This window comes from Oncorhynchus kisutch, linkage group LG8 (assembly GCF_002021735.2).
Source record: "Oncorhynchus kisutch isolate 150728-3 linkage group LG8, Okis_V2, whole genome shotgun sequence".
NCBI lineage: Eukaryota > Metazoa > Chordata > Actinopteri > Salmoniformes > Salmonidae > Oncorhynchus > Oncorhynchus kisutch.
Genome location: NC_034181.2, coordinates 76,953,187 through 76,973,432, shown reverse-complemented (window position 1 = coordinate 76,973,432; position 20,246 = coordinate 76,953,187). Strand labels below are relative to the sequence as shown.

Genomic DNA, 20,246 nt, shown 5'->3' with positions numbered 1-20,246 from the left:
TGCCCACGCCAGGGCCTTGCCCGAGAGTAGAGTGATGATGTAGGTGATCATGGCCCGATCGGTGTGGAACAAGGAGGACTGTAGTCCGAACACCAGAGTACACTGAGTGAGAAACCCCTTGCATCCTCCCGGGTGACCGTCATACTGCTCAGGGGCTGGGATCTTGGGTTCCCGGTGCAGGTTCCCTGGAGGAACCACGACGATGTCTGTAGCACTGGCCGATGAGACCTGTGCATTGGATCCTCCTGGGTTCGGGGCATGCCATGGTTGGAGGGACTCGGCAAGTACCAGAAGGTTCCCGGAGATTTGGGAGAGCTGTTCTTGCTGCCGTCCTAACAGTGTTCCTTGGTGGGCTACCACATTCCGGATCTGGGAGATCTCTGCTGGATCCATGTTGGCAGAAGCTTGCTGTGATGTGGTGAGGTTGGACCCAGGGCCTGGTGGTGGGGTGGGGGGTTACGGCCCCTTCGTTCTTCTGTCTTCTAATACCTTGACAGGACCCTCAAGACAAGACCCAAGATATGGTTCCAATAAAAAAAATGGTTTAGATTGACTATGGTTCAAGGAAGCAACAGGAAGTCCAATAGTCAAAGTGTTAATATTGTTCTAAAACCTGTCCTGGTACTATCATGATAGCTTTATTTTTCTAAACATGTTTTATGTGTGTGTGTTCTCTTCCCAACAGGGATGCTATCCTGACCAGTACAGTGAACTGTGTCACCAGCTTCTTTTCGGGTTTCGCCATCTTCTCTGTGCTCGGCTATATGGCCTACAAACACGGAGTAAGGATAGAGGACGTGGCCACCGAAGGTGAAAGGAACCCTACTATATACACACACACACACACACAGGCAAGAACACGAACACACACACAGTAAGTGGTGAGGAGGATGACATACATAACACACCCAGACCACACACACTCCAACAACACAACCAACTTAATTTAGACCCAGATTGATGACCAAACTGTCCACAGCAGAGATACCTCATAAAACACAAAGAAAACGATAGGAAGATAGACATGCCTTATAAGGAAACATACAGTATGAGGCTATATTGCAGGCTGCCCACAGTATTCTCTTTTCCCTGGCCAGCCCACAGAGTGCTGTGCTTGTATGGTGGATCCACCCAGGCTATGACTCAGCTAGGACAGACTCAACACATGAACAGTCCCTGTCTGACCCTGAGTAGAGCGAGGGGAGTCACCCCTCGCGAGGGGAGTGCTCTAAGGGAGGACAGGATTTTGACAACACCCAGCAGTCATTCATCTACACACCATTTAGAGAGTTTCAAACCCAGTCAAAACATCTATAAATTCATCATGGAACTAAACATTCCTCAAGATTACTGTTACTGCTCACTAAATCAAACAACTTAAAGGAAAGATTCACCCATTTTGGGGGGGGACTCTTTTGATGCAAAACTCGCCATACCGGCTGTATTTCTGCCTGCTTGTACGGCAATAGCTCAGATACACATGAAAACATGAAATTGCTTATAGAGTAACAAAAACGGGATCGATCGAACATCGCTCAGTGATGCACAAAAATGATATAACATTCAAAATGGGTGAATCATCCCTTTTAAGAATGAGCAGCAACGTGAAACGCTTTTAATATAATTGATTGCAACAGTAGCTGAGAGGCTCTGGGGTTCAGATGGATTTCAAATACCAGAGAACATTTCAAACTGTTTTTTTTTTAAGGCAAACCGTTTCCAATAAGTCACATAAATACTGGCCTGCTGTGGAGAGGGGTTGGCAGACATACAAAAAGAATGGGATCTGTTTCAAATCTGCTTTGCTTTCTAGTTCTTCTGTTTTCTACTTTCCACTGTCTCTAGCTGTCTGTCATTTCTTTGTCATCTTGTGTCCTCACTTCTGTCTTTCTCCATCCGCTCCTCCTTCTTTCACCTTCATTTCCATTGATAAATCATATCTTATGGGTCAAGCTCAGGACAAGGAAGTTATATATCAACATCCCACCCAACAATATACTGTTTTATTTCAGCATCCCACCAAACAAGGCACCGTTTTATAGACTGATGGTAGTCAGTTGGCTCTGGTATGTCCTATCACAAGTGTCTCTATCTGTGTGAGTGCAGGTGCAGGACTGGTGTTCATCATCTATCCTGAGGCCATCTCCACCCTGCCTGGATCTACCTTCTGGGCCATAGTATTCTTCATCATGCTGCTGACTCTGGGCATCGACAGCTCTGTGAGTTACTGGCCCTCCTCAGGGTTGAATGATTGCAAGCTATGTCCCACCACAAGGTACATATGGCTACTGACCTTTTGGTTCTATCTTATGGTGGGTTTATCTGATCTATCTATCTAGTGTATTTATAGTATGTGAAGATTAGAATACTATATAATCTCCTCCACTCTATCTATATCTGTCTCTCTCTCTCTGTCGCTCTCTCTCTCTCTCTCCCTGTCTCGCTCTCTCTCTATCTGCCCCTCTCTCTGTCTCTGTCTCTGTCTCTCTCTCTGTCTTGCTCTATCTCTCTCTGTCTCTGTCTGTCTGTCTCTGTCTCTGTCTGTCTCTCTCTGTCTCTGACTCACTCTCTGTCTCTCTCTCTTCTCTCTCCCTGTCTCGCTCTCTCTCTATCTGCCCCTCTCTCTGTCTGTCTCTATCTCTGTCTTGCTCTACCTCTCTCTGTCTCTGTCTGTCTGTCTCTCTATCTCTCTCTGTCTCTGTCTGTCTCTCTCTGTCTCTGACTCTCTCTCTGTCTCTGACTGTCTCTCTGTCTCTCTCTCTTCTCTCTCTCTGTCTCTGACTCTCTATCTGTCTCTGACTCACTCTCTGTCTCTCTCTCTCTCTTCTCTCTCCCTGTCTTGCTCTCTCTCTCTATCTGCCCCTCTCTCTGTCTCTTTCTCTCTCTGTCCCTCTCTGTCTCTCTCTTTCTCTGTCTCTCTCTGTCCCCCTCGCTGTCCCTTGCTCTGTCTCTCTCTGCATTATTCTACATGGTTGCAGTGAGTGCTCTAGGTATTGTCTAGACTAGCAGCAGTGTGGGAAAGCAGTTGTTTTGACTGTTACCCACTAACCATGAAGCATGAGGTGGAAAATCACATGCACCGCAACCTGAAACACAGGAAAACTTTGTTCACAGAGATTTAAATTTTTCCTCATTAAATTTCTCAGCTCCACAAGGTGATAATTTACTGTAAATGAAGAGATAAAGGAAATTCCACCGCAGGGGAACATTTTCTTTTACATTAGTAGTCTTGCCCAATGTAGCACTGCACTAAGAAAGCTAGGTCTGATCATTTATATTCTAGGCCAAAGGTATTCTGTTTGGGTGCGAAGACTGTGTTATTCTGTTACATTGCTGCTGTAGGCACTACGGTTTATGTGTTTGTGCCACTGAATCATCCTCTGTCTGTCTGTCTGTCTGTCTGTCTGTCTGTCTGTCTGTCTGTCTGTCTGTCTGTCTGTCTGTCTGTCTGTCTGTCTGTCTGTCTGTCTGTCTGTCTGTCTGTCTGTCTGTCTGTCTGTCTGTCTGTCTGTCTGTCTGTCTGTCTGTCTGTCTGTCTGTCTGTCTGTCTGTCTGTCTGTCTGTCTGTCTGTCTGTCTGTCTGTCTGTCTGTCTTCTAGATGGGCGGTATGGAGGCAGTCATCACAGGACTGTCAGACGACTTCAAGATCCTGAAGAGGAACAGGAAGCTGTTCACCTTCGCCACAGCATTCGGAACCTTCCTTGTCGCGCTCTTCTGTATCACTAATGTGAGGTCACTTCCTGTTCCTCTGAGACACATATGATTTCCATAGTTGTCATATGATTGCATAAATCAAACCAAAGAGACACAAGATAGAGTGTGCCTCTGTGATTTAGGTAGATCAGTCACAGGAAAGACAGAAAAGGGAAACCCCTGTCCAACCATATGACGTGTTGTTATTGACTGACTGGATAAGCTCTGTGCTTCATGTTTATCCTTGTCAGCTCAGAGTAGTTAACTGCAGCCAGGTTGCCCTCAGTAACATCTGCAACAACCTTTTGTCATTGTGTCTCTGTATCTGTCTCTCTCTCTCTGTCTGTCTGTCAGGGAGGTATATATGTGCTGACTTTGTTGGATAACTACGCGGCGGGGACCTCCATCTTGTTTGGGGTGCTGATTGAGGCCATTGGGGTGTCCTGGTTCTACGGTATGTATAATCGGTCCCCCTTAGCCTAGTACAGAGGCACATACTAATTCTGACTTCTTACTGTGGTGAACCTACTTATCTACTGTCCTCATCCTCTTCTGTTGTTCATTAGAGCCCAGCCCTTTGGTCTGTCCATCCCTCCATTACCCCACCCTCCATCACACCCTGCCCACAGTTGCCCTCTCCTGGCCTGCCCTCTCCTCTGCTGGGCTTTCTCAACCTCCCTAACTCCCTGGCATCTTCACTACCCAGGCCCTGCAGCTACACCTGACATTTACTGGCAGTGTAGAGACACCGTGGTTCCCTTCCTTAGACCTCCACTGTTAACCCCCTTTCTCCATCTCTCCCAGTACTCCTCTTTCCATTTCTCCATACACTCCCTCCCTCCTCTTATCTTCTAGACTGCCTCTCTTCACTAATAGATCTCCATCTCTCCCAATACTCCTCTTTCTATTTCTCCATACACTCCCTCCCTCCTCTTATCTTCTAGACTGCCTCTCTTCACTAATAGATCTCCATCTCTCCCAATAATCCTCTTTCTATTTCTCCATACACTCCCTCCCTCCTCTTATCTTCTAGACTGCCTCTCTTCACTAATAGATCTCCATCTCTCCCAATAATCCTCTTCCTATTTCTCCATACACTCCCTCCCTCCTCTTATCTTCTAGACTGCCTCTCTTCACTAATAGATCTCCATCTCTCCCAATACTCCTCTCCTCTGTGTGAGGGAGAGTAGTGAATGATTATATGGTGTGTGAACAGTCGTATGCAGTCTGTTTAGTGTTTTATGTATTGCACAGAGATAATACTGTATGTCGACAAGATGACTTGTGCTTTATCTTTAACCTACAGCCCATCAATGTACACCATGATTTATAGTCAGCATTAACTGTTGAAACTGAACCTCATGAGGAGGTGAGACAGACAGAGCACGCCAGATGCTGAGCTGTTCTAGGGCAGGCCTGAGCTGCCCTGATAAAGAAACATTATGCCCAAGCTATAGAAACATCATGGTTGTGTACCACATTCCCTATATAGTGTACTACTTTTGGTCAAAAGTGCCGTTTGGGACATATAGGCAGACTTAACCCTGTGTGAAATTATAATATAACATACTTGGAAGGCTCAGAGACTTTTATGAAACAGATATCATTGAGCTGCATTTTTACTGCTGTGTGAACTCATAACTATACAAGAGTTGTGTGCCATGAAGCTCTTTCTCAGCCAATGCTCCACCTGTTATGTATGGAAATTGATGAGAGGAGCGTTAGTTCTCCTGTGAACTTGAGACATCAGAAGCAAAGCTGAGTGTGGGTGCAAATAGTATTTGTTTTCCTTAAAGTACATTGAGTGTTTGATTCAACCTTCCAATAGTGCCAGATGGGCAGGGTTTATACTTTCGTGACTATTGGTTGTATTGCACCGGGCAAGCTCAATCAAGCTCAGCTTCAGTATTTGTAAGGAAACAAGTACTATTTGAACCCAGGTCTGCAGTGGGTTTATGGGTCTGGTTCTGTGTGCGTGAGTTCAAGCCCTGGTCTTCTGCCCTGTGTTTCCTCTCCAGGCGTGGACCGCTTCAGTGAGGATATCGAGCGCATGATGGGCTTCAAGCCAGGTCTCTACTGGAGGCTGTGCTGGAAGTTTGTCAGCCCCACCTTCCTACTGGTGAGACCCCTGGGGGGCAAGAAAGGGCTGGTTGGGGGACTGGTGTGGGGTGGAAGCCTTTGGCATGGTTCTGGGAGTAGGGATGGGAGGGCAAAGTACCTGACACAAGCCTAAGGTATGAAACATACTGTAGGAATCATGATCTATGGTATGTTATTGTGTTTGAAGGAGGAAATGAGGAAATTCACAACAGAGGTTTCTTAATTGTTACTGGCTGCTATATACTGTACTATAGTCTTTTTAAACTCCTCTTATGTGCCAGCGATTCGTAATTTGCCACAGGAAATATGTTTTCCTGTTATATATTTTTAAAGGTTGTTCGCCTCCATGTTAGAGGTACTGTATCTCCAAGAATAGATTAGCATCACACGAACTCTGCATGAAAACGTATTATATGTTTGAACATCTTGGTCATACCCAGCCAACCCAGCACGGCCAGAAGAGGACTGCCCCCCCCCCCCGAACCTGGTTCCTCTCTAGGTTTCTTCCTAGGTTCCTGCCTTTCTAGGGAGTTTTTACTAGCCACCGTGCTTCTACATCTGCATTGCTTGCTGTTTGTGGTTTTAGGCTGGGTTTCTGTACAGCACTTTGTGACATTGGCTGATGTAAAAAGGGCTTTATAAATACATTTGATTGATTGATTGATTGAACTACAACTTACTGAACATATTGATTTACAGAGTGTTTAGTGCACTAAGAGTTAGTTAAGATGTTGTCGTATCTTTGGCATCATTAAAGTGAAGACTTATTTTATCAAATCAATTCTCTGTATATTATATATTGTATATTATAATTACATGATTAAACTAATCAAACAAACAAAGTAGATATGGTTACAAGGAAATGATAGGGGATGTGCCCTAGTGGGCTAAACCGGTATGGCGGCTTGGTAGACAAAGGGACTGAGAAGGGCACGAAATACAAAAGACACTACACAGTTGATAATTATAATACTTGAAATGTTAATCCTTTGCACATGAACACTCACTCATTCGGGAATAATTGCAATCAATATATATATTCACGCTCAGTGTGTCATCGTGATCTCTGTTGGAATCGTCCTTTTCTGTTGGAAAGTTTATCCGAGATTCCCTGGAGTCTGGTTAGAATGGATACTTCAGAGTAACATTCAGAAATGTTCTATCGGATAGATGTTTCGGTGGTTGTCAGTCTTCGCATTCAGTGGTACATAATTTCTAGCTGCAGACTAGTAATTAGTATTGAAGATTTGCTCTTATTCTGTCGGTATCGATAGTCTCAGAGTAACCACGTGGTATGGTTAAGAATTCAGCAACCGAGGAATACATGGTCTCCACTCAAACCTTAGCCCTCTCGGTAATCGAGGTACGCTTGGTCGAAAGTGGGCTTCTCTAGGTGGAGGTTTTATTCGGAACAGCAGAAAAGGCTGTCCAATGACGCCAGATAAATGTCTGTGCTCATGGGGCGGGCCAATGACTTAGTTAACTTTAAAGGGAATTGGATTCTCTTTCATTAAACAGTTTTAAATCTCATTACATAATTTCACAAAAAGTTTAATCTTTACTCATTCATTTTATACAATAATTAGATGCAAGTCTCATAACGGAGACTCTTGTATAAACAGAGTTATGGTAATGTGGCTGGATTGTCTCTCAATGAGGTCACAAACTTTAAACAAAATGGACCGGTCGTAGCTGGATTCTCCACTGACCGTTCCATGTTCTCCACAACATGGATATTGTTCAGTTCTCAAGTTCTGTGAGGTAGAAGGAGTTCCTTTGTTCTACAGTGAACCTTTCTCTCTCTGTACTGCATGAGGGAGAGTTTACGACCTGAGATAACAGAGATAACAGAGCCTGGGTGTAGGGGGAAGAGAGAGGTGGTGAGAGAGAGGGAGAGAGAGAGAGAGAGAGAGAGAGAGAGAGTGAGAGATGGTGCTTGCTATATCCAAAGAGGGCCACGTCATGACAATGTGTAGGTCTCTATATTTTATAATATTAGAAATATGCTATGTTAATGAAGCACAGATACTGTAGTGTATGGGTTTGTATAGATAGGGATTACTGAAAGCACATTATCTGTCTTGTTGGGAAATGATGCTATTCCCATAATGCTTTTATATTGATTATGATCAGTCATAAGTCAATATTCTTCCTTCCATGTGGGAAGTGTATATGTTTTATATGGCAAATAGGAAATAAAAAGAGCAGAGGAAGATTGAAAGCCAGGAAAGGAGGTAGAGTAGATTGATGATGATGATCTTCAAACCTTATGTCTGAGGAGAGCTATCATTGTTTAGTTTTAACGTGTCGTGTATGCTACCATGGTTCTGCTAGCCTTACCTCCAGAAGCAAGGCAGAAACAGCAGATGTCAGGAAGATAGCACGCAACTTTGGCTGTTGCATAGATGGCATTTGTAGAAGAAGGACATAGAAGAATGTTGTTGGCCTTTGATATTCAGTTGGAGACGAGGAAGAGACACTTCCCTGACCTTCCAGTGTTGTATTATAACTACTAGTGATGTTTGCTGCTCTCTGGGGCAACAGTTACAAAGCTACAGAGCTACAGTTCAGTGGTGATGGGCCTACAGTCTCTAGTCTACAGCAGCCTGGTGAACCAGAGTACTTACAGTGAAAGTCTATTACAGTATGTTCAAACCCCAGAGGGAGCGACCATGCCCTAGTCTGTTCTATTCAACTCAATTTCATCTCTGCAAATGCTTTAATTTTTTTGTCAAAATGAACAGTGGCAGAGTGGAGGAGGAGTATTCGTTATTTCTACAGAAGCTCTGTTTGATGTCTCGTTGGGAATATTATAACCACTCTGTTGTTTTTTTCTCCTCTCCTTACTTTGTGGGGATTTGTTGTTACTCCTGTCCTCTGTTGATATGGTGACCTAGCTAACCATTCTGTTGTTCCTCCTGTCCTCAGTTTATATGGTGACCTAGCTAACGGTTCTGTTGTTCTTCCTGTCCTCTGAGGATATGGTGACCTAGATAACCATTCTGTTGTTCCTCCTGTCCTCAGTTTATATGGTGACCTAGCTAACCATTATGTTGTTCCTCCTGTTCTCTGTTTATATGGTGACCTAGCTAACGGTTCTGTTGTTCCTCCTATCCTCAGTTGATATGGTGACCTAGCTAACCATTCTGTTGTTCCTCCTGTCCTCTGTTTATATGGTGACCTAGCTAAGGGTTCTGTTGTTTCTCCTTTCCCCAGTTTAAATGGTGACCTAGCTACCCGTTCTGTTGTTTCTCCTGTCCTTAGTTTGTATGCTGACCTAGCTATCCGTTCTGTTGTTTCTCCTGTCCTTAGTTTGTATGCTGACCTAGCTAACGGTTCTGTTGTTTCTCCTGTCCTTAGTTTGTAAGCTGACCTAGCTATCCGTTCTGTTGTTTCTCTCCTCTCCCCAGGTCGTGGTGATTGCCAGCATCGTGACGTCCACGGGCCTGAGTTATGATGACTATGTCTTTCCTTCATGGTCCAATGTGATTGGCTGGGGCGTAGCTCTGTCCTCCATGATGTTTGTGCCCATCTACGCCATCTACAAGTTCCTCAGTATGCCAGGGACATTCAAACAGGTCAGTGGAAAAACAAATCCCTCTCATCTTCATAGTTGTTGTTTATATAATGTAAAGATAACCTAAGATTGATTTGATTTATTAGGATACCCATTAGCCATTGCCAATGGCGACAGCTAGTCTTACTGGGTTCCGACATATAACGTAAAAGGCATGACAGACAAACGACTGTACAATTTACATACATTTAAAAACATTGTTGCTCGTATGCGATAATGTGACTAGAAAATGTTGTATACACCAGCAACTTTCCGGTCCATAGACACATCTTATATGGGCAGAAAGCTTCAATTCTTGTTAATCTAACTGCAGTGTCCAATTTACAGTAGCTATTACAGAAGAAAAGACCATTCTATTGTTTGAGGATAGTGCACAACAACAACAACACTGGTTTGAGACATTCACCTCTGAAGGTAAATCATGTACTTACATTCAGTAATCTTGCTCTGATTTGTCATCCTGAGGGTCCGAGATATAAAATGTGACTCACCATCTGGATTCTGTCTTATGTAGCAAAATTTGAATTTCTGTTTTTTTACATGGGATAAAAGTAGAGACTTAGCGCTACAAAATTGTATATCATACACTGCATTTGAGGAAACAATGAGAAAGTAATTGTGCTTTGAAAGTTGATAAACTTGTAAACTCACTTTTGAGAAAACCGTCTTTCAATGTTTTGGTACTACTATTGGAGAGCCCTTCTTTGTCTACACCCATTCAGCATCGTTCACACCCTCTTAAGCCTTAGCCCCACCCATTCAACATTGTTCACACCCTCTTAAGCCTTAGCCCCACCAATCTCTTTAAGGGTTGATCCGTGAAACTTTGCATACACACTGCTGTGGAAACAATCTAAATTACACATAGGCTACTATCTTAATGTATGGCCTTTCTCTTGCATTTTAAAGATTATATTTTACCAGATCTAATGTGTTATATTCTCCTACATTCATTTCACATTTCCACAAAGTTCAAAGTGTTTCCTTTCAAATGGCTCCCAGGTGCCGCAGCGGTCTAAAGCACTGCATCTCAGTGCTAGAGACGTCACTACAGGCCCTGGTTTGATTCCAGGCTATAACACAAACAGCCGTGATTGGGAGTCCCAAAGGGCGGTGCACAATTGGCCCAGCATTGTCTGGGTTTGGCCGGGGAGGCCATTATTGTAAATTTGTTCTTAATTAACTGAGTTGCCCAGTTAAATAAAGGTTAAAAATAAAAAAAAATAAAAAAAATGGTATTAAGAATATGCATATCCTTGCTTCAGGTTCTGAGCTACAGGCAGTTAGATTTGGGTATGTCATTTTAGGTGAAAAAGAGTACAATCCTTAAGAGGTTTTAACATGTAGTGTTAATGTTGGCAGGTACAGTATGTACTGTAGCTTGAAGTCATGTAGCTTGAAAGCTGTGGTAAATAGCAACCTCTTATCTGTATCCCAGCGGTCAAAACTGGTTGAAATGCCATCCTTATAACCAGATTATCATGTCATTTCAACCAGGGTTGCCCCCCTGGGTTAGTATGTGTTTATTTTATGCAAAGATAATCTTAGATCAATGGCAGGCATTTAGCTTGGAGTCTTCACGGCTTGACATTGAACTGACTCATAAACTGACTTTTTCCTTTTCAATGGTTGATGGTTGATGATGTCAGTACTTTTGGGACGCTGGTTAGAGATCTTGAGGGTTCAAAGACTGAACAGTGTACAGTACAATCATAAAAACAACATTCCACAGCTTTGATTATCTTCCTTAGCAGTAAACAGTGTTACCTTGTGTTTTCTTACTCACTCCTCGTGGCATTTCCTTTAGACTCCTTCCATGACTATCTCTCATGCTTTTCCTCCAGCTGAGATCACAGTCTATCATACTGTTATCACACCAAGTGCACTCAGTCAGATATGAGGATGGGGGCAATCTGGAAGAGACATCAGAGGTCATGCAGTACACACTGCAGTACAGTGTACATCCAGTCCAGCCTGATCACATCAGAATCAGAATGCTGTTCGACATATTTGAGCTATCTCGAAGTTCCTAATCTATAGAGGAAACGGTGGATCTATAGAATAAACTGTGACCATAGATTAAAGCGCTAGTTTATTACAAGCTTCAAGATCATGTCTCTTGTGCTTGGGACAATGTGCATCTAAACTCTTACGATTCCGTATTTTTTCAGTCTAAGACTATATGTTTATTGTAAGGTATGAGTTATGTAATATAATGTACTGTAATGGTTTATTTTTCAGAGGATCGCCTACTGCATCACACCAGAACACGAACATCATCTGGTGGCGGAGGGAGCTACCATCAGACAGTTCACGGTGAGTACAGATGTTGGATCTTAATTTGAGCTAGAGCAGGAAAATAATCCTGCAGCAACAGGACATTTGAATTATTATGTGTATTATAATGAATGGGCATGTTTGTAGGGGTTGATAAATTTTTCATTATGGCATATTAAGTCTGACATTTTAAAGGTTTTGCCCGACGACTCAGGAATCCTCCTGCAGATCAGAGCTCGTGGATGACAGATACACTTTATGGTTACCAACATACGTTATTAATTCAGTTTGAATGACAATGTCCTTTAGATATTCATCTTACAGCAGTAGAGGTTTTTCCCAGTTGCCTTCTCCATCTTTTGAAAACTTACCGAAACAGATGTGAAAGTCAACCTTTTCTATTTCAGCTCAAGCACTGGTTGGCTATCTGACAACCTGATGTCACCCAACCTTCCCCACTACTCACAATTCCGGGGTGTTGGAGTCATTGTGTTTTGACGGCAGATGTTCCTGCTGCTGAGCTTCCTGCTACTGGAGGATGGACAGGGATAACGCCATGCTCCTTTCTGCCTCTCTGTGTTCTGTTGGTTCTGACCCAACCTGCGACCTGCCATCGGCCCCTCATCTCCCTCTCTGTCGCGTGACTACAGATTCTCTCATCAACCTCTGCCTACAGAGTCAACTCAGTATCCTCCATGTTTTTGCTTTTGAAGTATCTTTTTATTGAAAACTTTTTACCACGTGACATCGTCATCGTCATCATTTTCTAAACGTATATACAACTCATAAGATGGAGACCTTCCATGCAGAGCATGTACAGGTGTTTTCTGTGTTCATGGACACAGTTATTGTTTTTCATATCATTTTTAAATTTTTACGATGACTGTTCTGTGTTCATTAGTTATACATGGGTTAGACACTTAAACCAAGTCAAAAAGTACCAAATGACCACTTCTGTCATCATGTATACTCTAGGCAGGGGGAGACAAACATGACTCGCATTGCTTTTTATCGTCTTGATTCTTTTCAAAGAGGCCCCTCAAGCTTTTAGGTGAACGAGAAAGGGAAGAAATCTAGTTTCATTGCCCTCTTTGTATGTCTGACTGAGTAGGTCCCCAGTCACTACTCTAGATAACAGCAGCTCAACTGTGTCAGTGCCTTATCAAGCTAGACACTTCAGAACCTGTCAATGTTTTCATTGGTCCATACAGAAAGGTAAATGTTTTCATTGGTCCATACAGAAAGGTACATGTTTTCATTGGTCGATACAGAAAGGTTTTGCCCGACGACTCAGGAATCCTCCTGCAGATCAGAGCTCGTGGATGACAGATACACTTTATGGTTACCAACATACGTTATTAATTCAGTTTGAATGACAATGTCCTTTAGATATTCATCTTACAGCCGTAGAGGTTTTTCCCAGTTGCCTTCTCCATCTTTTGAAACCTTACCGAAACAGATGTGAAGCTTTTGTCACCTGCCTCACAGAAAAGGGAACAATTTATGTTGAGACTCAGAAGTGTTTTGTCTTGCAAGTGGTCGTCCTTATGCTTTACACATGGCCTTTACACAGAGTAGAGGTCTACATTGTCCTGCTATGGTTACTAATGGTACTGTGTGTACCAACTTTAATGTGTTGCATAGTACTAGCATCCTCTTCAGAGAGGCTTGTGCCCTTGATCCAATGATTTGCCTTCGCCGTGCTTGTGGATAAACACTAGTATTAAACAGTGATGAAGACGCAAAGGGAGGCTTTGATTAAATGAAGTTGAATCCAGCACTTGAAAGAAGTCTTTAACGGAAGTACTTGTTTCAGTTTTCTATGGAGAGGTATGCATTCTTAGTGTTTTAGGGAACGTTTTCAGGCATGCAAGAAATGCCCTGTTTTATCAAAAGCTTAACTGACTTACAGCACTAACACAGGTAGACTCAACAAAACAAGTGATTTCTTTACTTTTTATATAATGTTCTCTGTGTTATGTTGCATCTTTCCAATGCATTGTTTTGTGGTCCATATGGGTGAGGGAAATCAGGAGCTTCTCCTTCAAAGAGTGTGTGTGTGTGTGTGTGTGTGTGTGCCCGTGCATGTGGAAGGATAGCTAGTGTATTTTAAGTTTGAAATGCCTCATTCATTGTTACGTTAAATAGTTTATGGTGTCTTTATATGTTACTTTGTCATATGTTGAAGCCTATTTTTTGTCAAACTCGACTTAAAGAAAATTCACCACCAAGGAAGTGCCAAACTGTTCACCCCTTTTTTAGAGACGTTTTTGTCTTTCGTTCTGTTTCTCTTTTCTGTTTCTTTATTTATTCAAATGGAGTTGAAATGTAATTACATTTTTCTTATTGTGAAATAACATTAATGGCAGGAAGCAAGCCACACACAACAATTATATTGTATGTGGAGTATAAGACATGGAAAAATATATAAATATATTCTTTTGTTATATATCTAATCTTGTATTTATCAAATGGTTTATAAACGAAACGTGAATGTAAAGTATTTTAAACGTAACTGTCCACTGTTACTGTTATATCATTGTGTTTGATGTAGGTAAGATGAATCTATTTACAGATGTGTTCTCCAGTGTAACCGGGGTAACTTTGCAACGTGAATGTAGAACCCTGGCATTACCTGAGCTACGTTTACAGAACACTGTGTACAATACAAAAGTCCTGTTGAACGTGAGTGACAACTATCTATGAAGAAGTCAAAATATGCACACTATTATAATAAAGAGTTCTTCTACACACACAGATGGGGTTATAAGCATTGATTTATTGTTGGAATGGGATTATAAGCTTCTGTGAATGGAATTGAATTCCCAGTCCATTGTGTTGTGTTAGAGAGGGTAGACTGTACAGTAGCCAGAGGATGAATGCATGGGGCTTAGATAATAGAGGAACCAGAAAGGGGGATGTTTGGAGCTCTCTGATGAGGTAAAGGGGATTCTTCTTCTGGAAGGGAGCAGATACATACGTTTCTCTCTCTCACTCTGTCTCTTTCTCTCTCGCTCTCTCCCTCTGTCTCTCTCTCCCTCTTTCTCTCTCTCTCCCTCTGTCTCTCTATCTCTCTCTCTGTCTCTCTCACTCTCCCTCTGTCTCTCTCCCTCTGTCTCTCTCTTGTGAAACTTCCATTTTCACTGCTGTAGGCTCCAGCTCCCTGCATCATGCGTTTATTCTCAGAGTTCTTCTTTGAAGTAAAGCTATGTGGGAATTGTATTGTTTATGTTTCGTCAGGATATATATTGTGCAGCGTTGACTGACACAGATACAGCGAGGTGCAAAAACATAGCATATTCTCAAGAGTAGAGAGGAATGCAGGTTCCTTAAATGTATTTTTCAATTTTTGCCTCGGCAACAAGTTAAGGATATACAGTACAAAGAGAAGCTAATGGCACTAGCTTTATACAGAGGTGAATCATTTATAACAACAACAAAGCCTATTAATTTCTCTCACCTTACACAGACTGATGCAAATCAAATCAAATGTTATTTGTCACATGCGTCGAATGTGTTGTATACCGTGAAGCGCTTACCTTAACCAACAATGCAGAGTTTGAAAAAAAAGTATTACATTTTATTTATTTTTTTAAGTAAATTTGCTAAATAAACTAAAGGAAAAATAGTAATACAATAACAATAACGAGTTAGTCAAACAAATCTCACATCTCACGTCCATCAGATCTAGTATCCATGATTCAAAGGCATCGGAATCACTGGACACGATACAGAGTTTTAGTACTCTCCACATATAATATGAAGTTAACACGATACAGAGTTTTAGTACTCTCCACAAATAATATGAAGTGAACACGATACAGAGTTTTAGTACTCTCCACAAATAATATGAAGTGAACACGATACAGAGTTTTAGTACTCTCCACATATAATATGAAGTTAACACGATACAGAGTTTTAGTACTCTCCACATATAATATGAAGTCAACACGAAACAGAGTTTTAGTACTCTCCACATATAATATGAAGTTAACACGATACAGAGTTTTAGTACTCTGCACATATAATATGAAGTCAACACGATACAGAGTTTTAGTACTCTCCACATATAATATGAAGTCAACAGATGCTTAGTGTGTAAATTTAACAACACGGTTGATGTTGCTCTTTGACAGTATTTTGACAGTGTTCTCCTCTGTTTCTGCTGAGCGGGGATTTCTCATTGCAGTACTGTAGCTAACTGTGGTGTTCTGCTGTCGTGTCTCTTTCCTCTTCATGTGCGGCTGCTCTGTGCCCATGTCATACCCCACACCACACAATGACCAAAGCTTTGTGCCACTGTCCCTGAGCTTCGCTCTGCTGTCGGCTGAGTGGCCGGCTATGCTGCTATTGTTTTTAATCAGCAGCAGGTGTGTGATCCAGAACAGTACATAATCCCGGTCTGTTTCTCCTGCATGCCTATTGCCGAACTGATCTATGGTTTTAATGCACACATTTCTGGAGGGATCCCCAAAAGCTGTCCCTGATTCATTTTTGGATGTATTTTTTCATGAATAAATGTGTTATTCAATGTTTTTCTATGTGCTAATAGCAGTAAAGCCATATTTCATCAAATCCTTTTGTAATATTTTTTTGTATACCTAAAGGGGCCCAACAATTACTAATTAAATAGCTAAATGGTCCATCTTATGACCAAGTTAAAAGAATTCCATATGTAGCTACAAAGATATCACCATCTAGAGTCTTAGACTAAGGGGTCTTCCTCTGCATCAAATCTCAATGTATATCTGCATGCCAGTAGAGTACTTCTGTCTAACACAGTACAGTAGTTATATCTAACAGTACAGTAGTTATGACTGACACAGTACAGTAGTTATATCTAACACAGTACAGTAGTTATGACTGACACAGTACAGTAGTTATATCTAACACAGTACAGTAGTTATATCTAACACAGTACAGTAGTTATATCTAACACAGTACAGTAGTTATATCTAACACATTACAGTAGTTATATCTAACACATTACAGTAGTTATATCTAACACAGTACAGTAGTTATATCTAACACAGTACAGTAGTTATATCTAACACAGTACAGTAGTTATATCTAACACAGTACAGTAGTTATATCTAACACGTTACAGTAGTTATATCTAACACATTACAGTAGTTATATCTAACACAGTACAGTAGTTATATCTAACAGTACAGTAGTTATATCTAACACAGTACAGTAGTTATATCTAACACAGTACAGTAGTTATATCTAACCCAGTACAGTAGTTATATCTAACACAGTACAGTAGTTATGACTGACACAGTACAGTAGTTATATCTAACACAGTACAGTAGTTATATCTAACACAGTACAGTAGTTATATCTAACACAGTACAGTAGTTATATCTAACACATTACAGTAGTTATATCTAACACATTACAGTAGTTATATCTAACACAGTACAGTAGTTATATCTAACACAGTACAGTAGTTATATCTAACACATTACAGTAGTTATATCTAACACAGTACAGTAGTTATATCTAACACAGTACAGTAGTTATATCTAACAGTACAGTAGTTATATCTAACACAGTACAGTAGTTATATCTAACACAGTACAGTAGTTATATCTAACACAGTACAGTAGTTATATCTAAAAGTACAGTAGTTATATCTAACACATTACAGTAGTTATATCTAACACATTACAGTAGTTATATCTAACACAGTACAGTAGTTATATCTAACACAGTACAGTAGTTATATCTAACACAGTACAGTAGTTATATCTAAAAGTACAGTAGTTATATCTAACACATTACAGTAGTTATATCTAACACATTACAGTAGTTATATCTAACACAGTACAGTAGTTATATCTAACACAGTACAGTAGTTATATCTAAAAGTACAGTAGTTATATCTAACACAGTACAGTAGTTATATCTAACACATTACAGTAGTTATATCTAACACAGTACAGTAGTTATATCTAACACAGTACAGTAGTTATATCTAACACAGTACAGTAGTTATATCTAACACATTACAGTAGTTATATCTAACACATTACAGTAGTTATATCTAACACAGTACAGTAGTTATATCTAACACAGTACAGTAGTTATATCTAACACAGTACAGTAGTTATATCTAACACAGTACAGTAGTTATATCTAACACAGTACAGTAGTTATATCGAACACAGTACAGTAGTTATATCTAAAAGTACAGTAGTTATATCTAACACAGTACAGTAGTTATATCTAACACAGTACAGTAGTTATATCTAACACAGTACAGTAGTTATATCTAACACATTACAGTAGTTATATCTAACACAGTACAGTAGTTATATCTAACACAGTACAGTAGTTATATCTAACACAGTACAGTAGTTATATCTAACACAGTACAGTAGTTATATCTAACACAGTACAGTAGTTATATCTAACACAGTACAGTAGTTATATCGAACACAGTACAGTAGTTATATCTAAAAGTACAGTAGTTATATCTAACACAGTACAGTAGTTATATCTAACACATTACAGTAGTTATATCTAACACAGTACAGTAGTTATATCTAACACAGTACAGTAGTTATATCTAACACAGTACAGTAGTTATATCTAACACAGTACAGTAGTTATATCTAACACAGTACAGTAGTTATATCTAACACAGTACAGTAGTTATATCTAACACATTACAGTAGTTATATCTAACACAGTACAATAGTTATATCTAACACAGTACAGTAGTTATATCTAACACAGTACAGTAGTTATATCTAACACAGTACAGTAGTTATATCTAACACAGTATAGTAGTTATATCTAACACATTACAGTAGTTATATCTAACACATTACAGTAGTTATATCTAACACAGTACAGTAGTTATATCTAACACAGTACAGTAGTTATATCTAACACTTACAGTAGTTATATCTAACACAGTACAGTAGTTATATCTAACACAGTACAGTAGTTATATCTAACACAGTACAGTAGTTATATCTAACACAGTACAGTAGTTATATCTAACACAGTACAGTAGTTATATCTACACATTACAGTAGTTATATCTAACACATTACAGTAGTTATATCTAACACAGTACAGTAGTTATATCTAACACAGTACAGTAGTTATATCTAACACAGTACAGTAGTTATATCTAAAAGTACAGTAGTTATATCTAACACAGTACAGTAGTTATATCTAACACATTACAGTAGTTATATCTAACACAGTACAGTAGTTATATCTAACACAGTACAGTAGTTATATCTAACACAGTACAGTAGTTATATCTAACACATTACAGTAGTTATATCTAACACAGTACATAGTTATATCTAACACAGTACAGTAGTTATATCTAACACAGTCCAGTAAGTTATATCTAACACAGTACAGTAGTTATATCTAACACAGTACAGTAGTTATATCTACACAGTACAGTAGTTATATCTAACACAGTACAGTAGTTATATCTAACACAGGTACAGTAGTTATATCTAACACAGTACCAGTATTAAGTTATAGTATCTATCAACACAGTATGCAGTAGTTATATCTCACACAGTACAGTAGTTATATCTAACACAGTACAGATAGTTATATACTAAAACCAGTACAGAGTTATATCTAACACAGTACAGTAGTTATATCTAACACAGTACAGTAGTTATATCTAACACAGTACAGTAGTTATATCTAACACAGTGACAGTAGTTATCATCTAACACAGTACAGTAGTTTATATCTAACCACAGTACAGTAGTTATATCTAACACAGTACAGTAGTTATATCTAACACCATGTACAGTAGTTATATCTAACACATTACCAGTAGTTATACTCAACACCAGTACAGTAGTTATATCTAACACAGTACAGTAGTATATATCTAACACAGTACAGTAGTTATATCGTAACACGACCGTACAGTAGTTATATCTAACACAGTACAGTAGTTATATCTAACACAGTACAGTAGTTATATCTAAACATTACAGTAGTTATATCTAAAAGTACAGTAGTTATATCTAACACAGTACAGTAGTTATATCTAAAATTACAGTAGTTATATCTAACACAGTACAGTAGTTATATCTAACACATTAACAGTAGTATATCTAACAAGTACAGTAGTTATATCTAACACAGTACAGTAGTTATATCTAACACAGTACAGTAGTTATATCTAACACATTACAGTAGTTATATCTAACACAGTACAGTAGTTATATCTAACACAGTACAGTAGTTATATCTAACACAGTACAGTAGTTATATCTAACACAGTACAGTAGTTATATCTAACACGTACAGTAGTTATATCTAACACAGTACAGTAGTTATATCTAACAAGTACAGTAGTTATATCTAACACAGTACAGTAGTTATATTCTAACACAGTACAGTAGTTATATCTAACACAGTACAGTAGTTATATCTAACACAGTACAGTAGTTATATCTAACACAGTACAGTAGTTATATCTAACACAGTGACAGGAGTTATTACCTCATTTAACACAGTAGAGTAGTCTTATACTCTAACAAGTACAGTAGTTATATCTAACACAGTACAGTAGTTATATCTAAACACAGTACAGTAGTT

General features: G+C 39.8%; 1 protein-coding gene across 2 annotated transcripts in view; it reads left to right on the top strand.

Moving 5' to 3' along the window:
- LOC109878794 (sodium-dependent noradrenaline transporter) overlaps positions 1-14,405 on the top strand; it is a 48,459-nt gene extending 34,054 nt beyond the window's left edge. For both annotated transcript variants that reach the window (XM_031831246.1, XM_031831247.1), the window contains 8 exons: positions 686-810; positions 2,107-2,219; positions 3,600-3,728; positions 4,049-4,148; positions 5,713-5,813; positions 9,205-9,372; positions 11,613-11,687; positions 12,056-14,405. In XM_031831246.1, coding sequence (XP_031687106.1) covers positions 686-810; positions 2,107-2,219; positions 3,600-3,728; positions 4,049-4,148; positions 5,713-5,813; positions 9,205-9,372; positions 11,613-11,687; positions 12,056-12,079 — 835 coding nt within the window. In that variant the 3' untranslated portion in view covers positions 12,080-14,405. The remainder of the gene's footprint in view (positions 1-685; positions 811-2,106; positions 2,220-3,599; positions 3,729-4,048; positions 4,149-5,712; positions 5,814-9,204; positions 9,373-11,612; positions 11,688-12,055) is intronic.
- The last annotated feature ends 5,841 nt before the right edge of the window (positions 14,406-20,246 follow it).